Raw genomic sequence first — 12,013 nt, 5'->3', positions numbered from 1 at the left:
TTGTATCATCAGTAAAAAGACAAAACCTTTCCCGACAGTCCTTCTGTTGTGTTGCTCATGAAAATGTTGAAAAGAACTGGTCCCAGGACCGATCCCTGAGGCACACCGCTAGTAACAACCCCCTCCTCAGAGAAAACGCCTATTTACCATTACCCTTTGTCGCCTCCCACTCAGCCAGTTTCTAACCCAGTCAGTTACTTCGGGTTCCATACCAAGCGCATGCTCAGTCTATTTATTTATTTAGCTCCATTAGCCAGGGTACCAGGCATGAACTAGCAGTGGCAAGAGTGACTAAACTGATACAGATGGTCACCGCAAGTACATACATTGTTTTTTAAGTACTTCCTTTTTGCTGCTGGTGGTATTTACTGTAAAGATTATGTTGCCACAGGTTGGAGTAGCATTGTTTGCAGTCTATATTGTTCTAAAGTTAATGTAAGACTTTCAGATTTCTTGTCTGTTATTAGCAAGTTGTCCAACTGTAGTACACTTACTTAGATATTTTGGGATTGAGGAGTAAGTTGAAGAGAGCCACTCTGGTTTTGTAATGGCCACTTGTGGTTTCAGGAAAAAAACAGTAGGAATACACACATCAGTAGATCTGGAAGGCTATAACCGCAGCATTGCAGTCCCACTAGTAATGTTTCTCCCTTTCACTGATAGATACTAAAGAATTTGGAAAAATAACTGTTAATGGTGTGAGATATGGTACCAGCAGTATTACTTATATGCAGTTGTTGTTAACAAGACTGTAACTCAGTTGCTGATTCTCTTGGACACCAAACCCTATAGTGCATGGAGAGAATGCTCAGCGTATCTACAAATTTGGAAATCAAAACTAGCATAAAAAATTAAATATGCATGTATACTGTTTTTGCATTTCGCTTTTCCTCTGTTGCCGGTTACCTGTTTGAGCACAAATTAAAATATTATTAAAAGCATAAACTTTTGAAATTGATATTACAGGAAAACAGAGCGCTGACTATTCCATCTTGAGCAGATGTGATGTGATATAAGGTGTACAGAAAGGAATTGTATGCATGTGTATGTTGCCAAGTGAGAAATTTGTTTGACACTAATAAATATTGTGGGTAGTTTATGATGCATGTCGCTTATCAATTTACTGCTATTCAGGGCAGTCGCTAGACAGAATTAGTCCCTGAGCAAGAGTTGCTTATGGTGTCCCCTTTCCCTTTTGTTCATGTGTGCTCCTGGAATCGCAGACTGAAGTAAAAACCCCTGAGTTTTGGCACCCAGGGCAGTTGCCCTTCTTGTCCTGCTGCGATTATAGATTAATTGAAAAAGTTTTCATTTTAGACACGGGAGCAGGAGCAGTTAGAAGAATCTTTAGAAGTGGAACGACAGGAAAATGAGCAAAGAAGGCTGGTGATACAGAAAGAGGAACATCTGCAGCAGATGCTGAAAAGGAAGAATAAACAAGCCCTTCTGGATCAGCTGGTAGGTTGTCAAATACACCAGTAGTCCCAATGCTTAGGCCTGTTTAAGAGGAAAAATTGATGTTCCAGCTCTTAGGCTTTATTGTTTCATTGGCAATAATGCAAATTGCTAGTTTGGCAAAGGGGAGAGTGAGATTAGGAAGGAAGAAGATTGGATAATTATTGTCAGAAGTAACAAAAATAGTGGCTAAGATGGTGGCTGTCTAGATTGCTCTGACAGATGGTACTATAGCAAGGTGGGCAACTCTGGTACTTGAGAAACAGGTCAGGATGTCAAGATATCCACAATAAATATGCAAGTGAGAGATTTGCATACAATGGCAGGATTACATGCAAATCTCTCAAATGCATATTCATTGGGGATATCCTGAAAACCTGGTCTGCTTGTGAATCTCGAGGACCGCAGTTGGCCACCCCTATGTATAGCAAAAAAAAAGCCAATAAGTAAAAAGATTATATATCACACACAAATCCAATACATAAAATGATATATCAAATAGTACATATATAAAAAAAAAATTGATCTCAAAATACAAAAAAAATTGCAATTTTTTAAACAGTATTAGTGTACCCACTCACTATAATAAAAAAACAAAACACAAAATTCCTAATGTAGAAACCGGGTGGATACAATTCTATATTTCAAAATTAAATCATAGAGTACAACTGTATCTGAGAAGACACGCTGATTAGCTTCCAAATAATTCAAACGATCCCTCAGTGTTCTTAATCAGATTGCATATAACAAATCATCTCAATCTCTGCAGAGAGTTCAAAAAAACTTTTCAATTAATACAACAAAAATCACAATACAGAAAACAAGAATACAAAAATGAATGAAAAGCAAACTTCCTCAAGATATACAAAACATGCTTCTCATTCATACAAATATATATCAAGTTAACACAGTGTCCATCACGTGTCTCAAGTGTAATTAGTCTCTCAAAAAAAAATAAAAATCAAAATAACATTTTTGAAAAAAATCTGTATAATCTAAACACATGGTTCACAGACAGAAATAAAACAAAGTCGCCATATTCATAAATGGATCAGATGACACACATCACGCAATCGGAATATATATCATAAGAGAGCCAATCAAAGTCGAGGAAACCCAGAATCAAAAATAAGATGTCCAATCAATCCTATCATTTAGACCTCCCAGAGTCATGGTCTTTAAATTAAAGATCTAACGTTGCTCAGCTCTCAATAACATCTTATTTATATCCCCACCAAGTCTATTGACTAAACGTTGGACTACAGAAAAACAAAGATCGTCAACAGAATGTTGACCTTGTTGCCAATGATCCACGAGTGGAGCATTAGCAACAGAGTTCTGAATCCTACTGCAATGTTCCATAATACGTGTTTGATCTTTCTAATTGTTTTACCTACATATAATAGATTGTAAGTTCAACGAATAATATATACTACCAAAACCATATCACATGTTGTAAAAGACCTTAAAAACAAAGTCTTACCAGAAACAGGATGTACAAAGGAGCAGAGAGATGAAGATAATTTACAACCTGCACAACCGTTACACGGAGAATATCCAACGGACGACACCCATATGTGATGCTTAATCTCTACCCAATTAATTAGTAATCTGTACCTTGTGAAGCAGTAGGTGTTGAAAAGGGAATGTGTGCCTTTTTTTTTTCATTAATAGCTTTATTGATTTTTCATTATTTAAAACAGAAACAAAAATACAAAATTAGTTTGATAAACCTATCTCAGAGACTTTACAACTTTATCAGTGTTATTATTCGAATCTGTTTTCCATGTTTTCCAAGTTCTATAACCTTGTTATATGTACCGCCTCTTGGCATAATTTTTATGTTTCAATGTAAACCGATGTGATCTGTATTTTAATACAGGAACACTGGTATATAAAAATCTAAAAATAAATAAATAAATAATATTCACAAAGTAATATTGAACAATTAACATGTTTCTTATAACTTAACCAAGTGTAACAGGTACTTATGTCAACTGAAACAGAGGTATTTAAAACAGTTGGGAGCTTCAATATTGGCAACTAGCTTATTAATTTAGAAATTTCACGGACTGTGCTATTCTATTTCTCTCATTACTCACTAGCGAGGAGGGACGAGGTAGTTAATCTCCTCTGTTCAACAAAAAATTTTAATTGATCTGGTAAACAAATATGAAAACATCTTGTTCTTTCTTAATTATACACTTACATGGAAATCTTAAAACAAAAGCATAACCCAGAGTAATCACATCCTGGCGATATATCAAAAACTGTTTTCTCCTCTGCTGTGTAGCGAAGGAAATATTTTTACTACATCTTTGTGAAAAGAGATGGGGTATTTGGAAAAATATCTTTTCATGACCTTATTAAGGTCCAGGAAATTTATAAATGAAACTAACAATATTCCCCGATCTATTATCAAATTATTAGAACTTTCTAAGAAATTAGTTAAGTCACCTTGAAAAGGAAGCTCTGAGACATTCAAGTTTGCGTTTTTCTTAGGCAAAAAATAACAATAACTAATACATGGCAATTGAAATTTTTTCAATGATTCCATCGGTACCTCACCGGCTACTCTTGGAAAATTGAGCAGTCGGAGGTTTAACCGTTTGGTGTTATTTTCAAAAATTTCTATACACCTAGAGAGTGCTTCTCTGTCCTTGGCTACCACAGCCTGAAATTCCATATTTTTTACTCTTGTTTCCTCCAGGACTTTAATTCTATTCTCAGACTTTTTAACCTCATCCTGAATCTTCTCTAAATCCTGCTGGGTTTTCCCTGCAATGAAATCCATCTTTCTCTCTAAACTTTTAATATTCGAAGACATCACAACCATCAAGTCCCACACGATTCAGTGTAACCACTGCAGGTCGAACTAAAGTCTCTAGGACTTCACCCTCAGCTGTCTGATTTTCCTCTCCAGTAGCAACCACACGGGATGTCATCCTTTCTTCACTCCAGCTTGATCTTAAACCTGTTACAGCTGAAGGCTCCCCACTCAAACTTTCCAGGGGGGCCTCAGCTGCTGAGGGTAGTTCTGTCACTATATTCCCAGATATCGACTCGTTTGCCCTCTGCAAAGGTGGTAAATCCAGATTGGGACTCAGCGAGGCCTTCTCTATAGAACCAGATCTTTCTCCCAATTGAACTGGCTCAGCAGGTTCCTTGGCTACTGGTACATTTAGCGCAGACGCTGACATATATTTGACAATCTCCTGTTGGATAGGAGACGGAAGGGACGTAGTAGGATACACCCTAACTTTGCCCTTTCTTTTAGGCAACATATTATCTATTGAAAAAATATTTTCAATCCAGCAAAATTGTCATATATAGTCTATCTTCTGTGAATAAATAAATACCTCTGTGGCTACAGATCCGGTATGCAGAACTCCACCCGTCACTCCGTCCTACTCCGGACTAAGCCGGACCAAGCAGCGCGCTGGCAGCGGTGGCGTGTCGCAGCTGCGCCGATTTTATGGCGCTAAGGCTCCTCCCACCTGAATCGGGGCCTCGAGAGGTAGGCTTGATGTCCCAGCCCTTCCAGGCAGCTTACGTCCGGTCCTGCAGCGTCTTAGCACCGCAGCTGCGCCGATTTTATGACGCTAAGGCTCCTCCCACCTGAATCGGGGCCTCGAGAGGTAGGCTTGATGACCCGGCCCTTCTAGGCAACTCACGTCCGGTCCTGCAGCCGAATGTGTGCCTTTAAGGCATGATGTTGTACCTTTTTTGCTTCTATTGAATTATACAATTTTAATAGCAAAGCTAACTCACTCCATTACGGTGTGCCTGGTGATATACCACAAAACCTTGCTGAAAACAGATTGTAGCAAACCTGCCAAACAGCACTTAACACTCAGGAACTCGAACAGCAACAACTTTACTGCAAGGCTTGGGGCTCTTGTTAGCTAAAGCCCTTTGCAGAACAAGCTGCTCTCCTCACATACCTGGCTGACCTACTTGCCCACTTTTAATTGCTTAGTCCCTCACTAGATTTCTGTTTGCCACGAGTCCAACATATCTTTTCAGCTATACACTTCGTCACAGGAAGTTAGTTTTCTAAACCAGTCTATTTTGTTTGCTTTTTCTGAATGGGATCAGCGCTTATCCTACTTCTGATGACCCTACCAGACTCAATTATGTTACCAGCACATAGTTTTTAAACAACAATCCCGTTCTCAACCCAGGCACTTCTATGCAAATGTCTAACCTGGGAGCCTTTGAGTTGTGGTTGCCCTGAGATTGATATAGATTGGGAGGTGTATACATCCACTTTCTCTTCCACTCCATATCCACACTCTATTGTCTCCATTCTCTCACACTCTCTCACTCTCACACTCACGCACACTCTGTTCCCCCTCCAGCGATGTCCTTAGCATTCTCCCATTCCCTAGTCAGAGACTCACAAGGTTTATGCAAGAAATCTTACTCGGAAGAGAACAACCCTCTGATTCCTGCTGCAGTCCCTCTCCTCTGGGGAGAGGTTGGCTAGGGTATGGGTGAGACCAAAGACTGGAGCGGAGCAGAGCAGAGAAGGAAAGAACAACTCTGCTCCCTAATCCAGTCCCTCTCCTCCAGGCTACAAAGCAGCAGTGTCATGGTGCCTCTGGTCTAGGCCATATTTGGCTATAGGGTAGAGACGGCTCTGCACTTACTACTCAAATGTATTACCTGCTTGTGGCTTGACATCTTAAGAATGACCAGAAAATAAAATTGACAGTTGTGCTGAGAGAGTATATTATGTATTTGACACTGATTGAGACTAATTATTTTTGTACAAAAGTTATATTGTGCTGAGCAGTCAAAAGATTAAAGCATTCTTCAATGTGAGTAGAACTACCCAGGCCAAATGGAGAGTTCCAGGAGCTTTTGACAAGAGGTTTTGTGGTTTGGGATGACAGTTTACCTTAAATATCCTTATAAATATTTAATCTCAAATCAGGGGAAGTAATAATTGAATATATAATAAAGAAATAACAAAGCTAATGAGACAACGACAAAGCTAAAGACAACGACAAACCTGTTCCGTAGGAAAAAAATCAGCAGAACCAGGGGTCAAGATTTGAAGCTCCAGGGAGGAAGATTCAGAACCAATTAAAGGAAGTATTTCTTCACGGAGAGGGTGGTGGACGCCTGGAATGCCCTTCCGGAGGATGTGGTGAAGACCAGAACTGTGAAGGACTTCAAAGGGGCGTGGGATAAACACCGTGGATCCATAAAGTCAAGAGGCCGCCAATGAAGAGTGGGTGACTCACCAGAATGACAGCTACTGCCTGGAGACAATACCCTTATTCAATAAACATACACATGCTTACTGTGACTCCAACATCGCTCTAAGCTTCAACAGCAAGAGGAAATGTGGAAAAATGGATTTACACTCACAAAGAGGGGAGTAGCTGGCTTGTTACGGCGGTTACTACCCCAAACCAAATAAGCCTGATACTTCACCTTCAATGCATATACAGCATAGTTCTCTGCTTCAACGACAGGGGAGAAGAAAAAAGGGTTCGCACTCACAAAGCGGGGAGTAGCTGGCTTGTTACGGCGGTTACTACCCCAAACCAAATGTGTCTGATACTTCACTTTCGATGCATATCCAGCTTGGCTCTCTGCTTCAACGGCATGGGAGAAGACTGATACATCACGCATTTCCAGCATAGCTCCCTGCTTCAACAGCAGGGGAGAAGAAAAACAACCAATAAGGACTGTATAACATAGTCTGGGTAAAACAAATAAGCATGGGTGTAGCTTGCTTATTGCGGCGGTTACTACCCCTAACTAATCAAGCTAGATATTTCAATGGTGGGGGTGGAAGGTAAATAGAACCAAGAGCTAAGAGAAACAGATAAGTATGAGAGAAAAAATGTGTGAAGCTTGCTGGGCAGACTGGATGGGCCGTTTGGTCTTCTTCTGCCGTCATTTCTATGTTCCTATGTTTCTATCTTTGGAGAAACCTGTGCCATAAAATTATGTGCAGTTTTTGAAGGCTATAGAATACAATGTTAACTTTTAGCTAACTGAAGGGCAATATTTATGGAGCTGAATGTGTCTTGTTTATATTAAAGGTTACTTTTTTTTTTGTATTTAGAGGCTTCTGTTAGTTGTTGGGCTTCTGCTGAGGCTTGTCATCCAGCACTGGGGTCTTTCTGGAGACCCAGGATGGGGTCAGAGCAGTATTTCTCAACCAGTGGTCCCCTGGCAGTGTTTTTGCTGGTCCACGGAGTCACGGTCTTTGCAGGAGAAACGATACCCGTTCTGCAGCAGCATTGCTCCTGGCTCCTCCCTGGTCACCTGCAGTCACGAGTGAGACATTCTCTACTGCCCTAAACCTCTGGGCCGAAATGTCCTGGTAGCAGCTTCACTACAGGTCCCACAATGCTGCACACTGCTGCTGCTGCTTCTGGGTGCAGGGACAGACTGCCATCGCTCTCCAGCTCTTCCCTGCCTCTCATATTAAAGGCAAGAACAGGTTGGCAGTCTGAACATGAACATCAGGCTCAGCTGAGTCCCACACTCCCCCCCCCCCACCCCCCATCCCCCATCCCCATCTGACTCTGTAAACTAAAAAAAAACCCCCAAAAATCCAATGGGTTGCTGACTATGCAGTCACGAAAGCTGCAAGCACCAGGCCCCTTACATAGGTGGCAGTGGGAGTAGATGCTAGCCTTTTAAGGATTTTTAGCCTCTGGCCTCACTGTCCTCTGGAATGAGAAGACCTGGGGTTTTTTTGTTTTTTTTTCCCCTTCACTGCTCTGGGTGCAAGGAGCACGGCTCCTTTGTCAGAATTCTTGTAATTAAAACATTAGAGAGTGGCTGGGTTGAGGCGGGAAGAGACCCCTGAAGAGAGAGGGGATGTGTATGTGTACTCCTGTCCCCGCCCCCCCCCCCCTCCCCTCACTCTTTAGCGACAGAAAGGGACCCCACGTGCTTCTCAGCTGCAGGAGGGAACTCTTTAGGTGTCTCTCCTAACTCTGCCAGCCAGCCAGCCGCTCCATGTCCATTTAGGAGGTCCCTGGCATCAAAACGCTTGAGGAACACTGGCTTAGAGTACAGCCAGGGGGAGGAGAGATTTCCTAGTGTGCGCTGTTCCCAGACTGTGGCAAAAGTAATGACCTCGTCACCTCAGCCAGAATGTAGAGTGCTGTATTTTAAGCAATAGATATCTTGCAAGTGCATGTGGTAGAGGCAGCTGGTATTAGCTGGGTTTGAGAAAAGGTTTGGACGAGTTCCTGGAGGAGTAGCCCATACATTGTGTTTAATGAAGGAGGCTTGGGGAAAGCTGCCGCTGATCTCTGGGCACAGGCAGTGTGGGATCTCTCTGCTGTTTGGGATTCTGCCAGATATTTGTGATCTGGGTTGGCCACTGTTGGAAGCAGGATATGGAGCTTGATGGACCCTAGGTCTGACCTATCTATTGGTTCTTCTGTTCTTAAGTGACATTTTGACTCAGCTATATAAATGTTGTATTTGTTGCTGGAAAGAGTAGACCAACTTCACAAAAGAATCCCTTTAAAATTGATAGAGTATTTGCACTGACAAGCTGTAATTGTCTTTTATTTATTATTTATTTTATTTGCTTTTATATACCGATATTCAGCAATGCCATCACGTCGGTTTACATATAGCAATTTTAACTAAAAAAAAATGGATACAATGTAATAAAATATAACAAATGAGGGGAAAAAATGGGATATGTATTACAATATATAATTATCATATATGTTAAAAAAAAATAGTGTGATCAGTGAAAGATTGGGGGTTGAGAAGAGGGAGAAACAAGAGAGAGGGATGGGTTAAAGAGTGTAGTGATTGATAAAATAAAAGGAAGGGGATGGGAAAAAGGGAAGTAAAGGGGAAGGTATAATTGAAAGTGAAAGAGGGGTTATTGATCTTAGGACATTGTAAATGCTTTATTGAAAAGCCAAGTTTTTAAAATTTTTTCTTGAAAGTTTTAGTAGCTTCTTCAAGTCTTATTTCTGTGGGTAAAGTATTCCATGAAGCTGGTCCTGCAATGGAAAAAGCACGCTCTCTTGTAAATTGATGGTGCATCATTCTTGGTGAAGAAGTTAAGAGAAGCCCAGTATTTGTTGAATGTAGGTTTCTAAGTGAGTCTTTAAAAAGAAGTGTGGCTTTCATCCATTCAGTTTTATTATTATAGAGAGCTTTGTGGATTAGAGTTAGGGTTTTATATATTATCCTGTGAGAGATTGGTAACCAATGAAGTTGTTTAAGAATCGGAGTGATATGTCCTGCTCTTTTGCAGTTGGATAAAGATCTAGCTGCTGCATTTTGTAGAAGCTGTAAAGGCTTTATAGTTGAGATTGGAAGACCTAGGAGAATTGCATTGCAGTAATCTAGTTTTGAAAAAATTAAGGCTTGCAAAGCTGTTCTATAGTCTTCAAAGTGTAGAAGAGGTTTAATTCGTTTTAAAATTTGAAGTTTAAAGAAACCTTCTTTTATTATATTATTGATATATTTCTTAAAGTTTATTTCATTATCAACTGTAACTCCAAGATCTTTTGTAGTATTCCACACTGAATTATGTAACAGGACTGTTTCCCTAAAGCCTCATCATGTTAGAGTTGCTGGACTTTTCTTCTGGATGGCTTTCAACTTTTGAGGATGATATCAGCTGTTTTTGTGTGGTCTGCACTGTGTGGCATAAGTTATTGTAGCCCTCTCTGTACATACGTGCCTCCACATCATAAAAACGTGAGATTTGGGAAAGGCATCAAACCTAGATTTTGTTAGAAACATAGAGGCCAATATTCAGTAAAATGGCAAGACGGCAAGTTATCTGGCTATCTTTTGAATATCATTGGTAAAAGATATCCGGCTAAGAATAGCCGGATAATTTTCATCTTAACCATCTATATTCAAAAGTATACAGCTGGTTAAGTGGCAAAATCTGCCTTGCCAGGCTGAGCATCCCCCACATCCACCTGAGCCCCTCCGGAAGCGTTGGGGGTCCCATTGGGTGAACTTCCCCTTCCCCTGCCTCATCCCTGCTTCCGGGCACAGTTTTAAAAAGTCCTGCTCTTCTCCCTCACCCCTATGGTACCTCTACAAATCTGTCCTTGTGCTGGGGTTGCGAGGCCCCTACTACAATCCTGGCTGCTTTCAAAGTTGTGGCAACAGCGTTGGAAGCTTAAGCTCCTAATGTCACAGCAATGCTGAGAGCAGCCAAGGTCCTCCTAGGAGCCCTGCGATCCCAACACAAGTTTGGGAGGGGGGGGGGGGGGGGGGGAGATAGGCCACACGGCAGACACCACATTTTATTTATTATGTGCTTCCAGGGGGGTGTGTGTGTGTGTGTGTGTGTTGAGCTGTAGGGGGGTTTCTTGTTTGGAAAGACAGACTTTAAAATATTCCGTGGGAGGGGGGGATCAGAGAATCAGGCCACATGGACGCTTTAAAAAAACAAACAAACAAACAAACAAACAAAAAAACCCCAAAGAAACAAAAACCTCTGCCACTTCAATGGCTATATTCTTTCTGAATTTAGCCAGTTACGATGAAAGCTATCGGCCACATGCGGCTGGATAACTTTTAGAACTGCTGTGAGACAGTCCTAAATTTATTCGTCTAACTCAGGGGCTCATTCACTAAGCCACAATATTTTCCCATGAGAGTCACAAAACCATGGTAAATGACCCTGCTACTTTGTGACCTCTGAGGTATTTTTCCCTGTGGGAAAATACTGTGAGAGTGAAAGCCCTTCAAACAACACACGATGGCGGCCTCAAGACTGTGAGGCCACCGTAGCTTCAAGGGGCAAAGTAGGTCAACCTCCACCCCCCCCCCCCGACTCTTCCAAGGGTAGTGCAAAACCCCGGGGGCCTGCATAGACCACCCATGTCCCATTCCCCCCTCATTACCCTTGGAGGTGGTCAGTTTTGTAAATAAAAAAAAAAATTCTTTTTAAAAGAGCAGTGCAAGTCCTGCCTCCCATTACTACTCCTTCCCTTCAGTAAAAAAATAAAAAAAATATCTGGCCCCTGTTGGCCCAGGAGGGTGGGAGCCCACTCTACTCAAAATACCATCCCTGGTGATCCAGTGGGGCACCCTGGCCTCCTCTTACTCACACAGCCAACCCTGGTGGTTCAGTGGACCCCCGACCTCCTCCCTGGTGGTCCAGTGGGAGCCCGGAGCACTCCCTAGACTCCTTACCTGGAGGTGGCCATTTTTCAGATGATGCTACCCAGTCTTTGCTCCTATTACTTGTTATGGGCACCATTTTGGAAAATAGCTGCTGCCAGGCCTGGAGCCTAGGGGGTGCTCTCGCCCGCACTGGTTCACTGGAGAGACTGAAAAGTAAGGAGGGATCTGGGGGTGGGGTCCACTGGACCAATAGGGATGGTATTTAGAGTAGAGGGTGGGGATTGGGGGTCCTGGCTTAATGGGGTCTGGATTTATTTATATTGAAGGGGAGGGGTTACGGCAGGGAGGCGCTTGTGCTGATCTAAAAAGTAAATTTTTATTTGGTCAACGGGCCGCCTCCATGTGTGGTGGGAGTGGGGGATGGGGTGGGACAGGGGGATCTATGCAGATTCTCTGGGTT

General features: G+C 41.9%; 1 protein-coding gene across 1 annotated transcript in view; it reads left to right on the top strand.

The window, feature by feature from the left end:
* The window catches only part of MNAT1 (MNAT1 component of CDK activating kinase), a 317,645-nt gene that overhangs the window by 193,875 nt on the left and 111,757 nt on the right, over positions 1 to 12,013 (top strand). Inside the window, exon 5 of the mRNA XM_029597428.1 lies at positions 1,318 to 1,458. Within this exon, the coding sequence (XP_029453288.1) occupies positions 1,318 to 1,458 (141 nt within the window). The remainder of the gene's footprint in view (positions 1 to 1,317; positions 1,459 to 12,013) is intronic.

This window comes from Rhinatrema bivittatum, chromosome 4, assembly GCF_901001135.1.
Source record: "Rhinatrema bivittatum chromosome 4, aRhiBiv1.1, whole genome shotgun sequence".
Lineage (NCBI taxonomy): Eukaryota > Metazoa > Chordata > Amphibia > Gymnophiona > Rhinatrematidae > Rhinatrema > Rhinatrema bivittatum.
The sequence above is the reverse complement of the archived record's forward strand: the minus strand, read 5'-3'. Positions and strand labels throughout refer to the sequence as shown.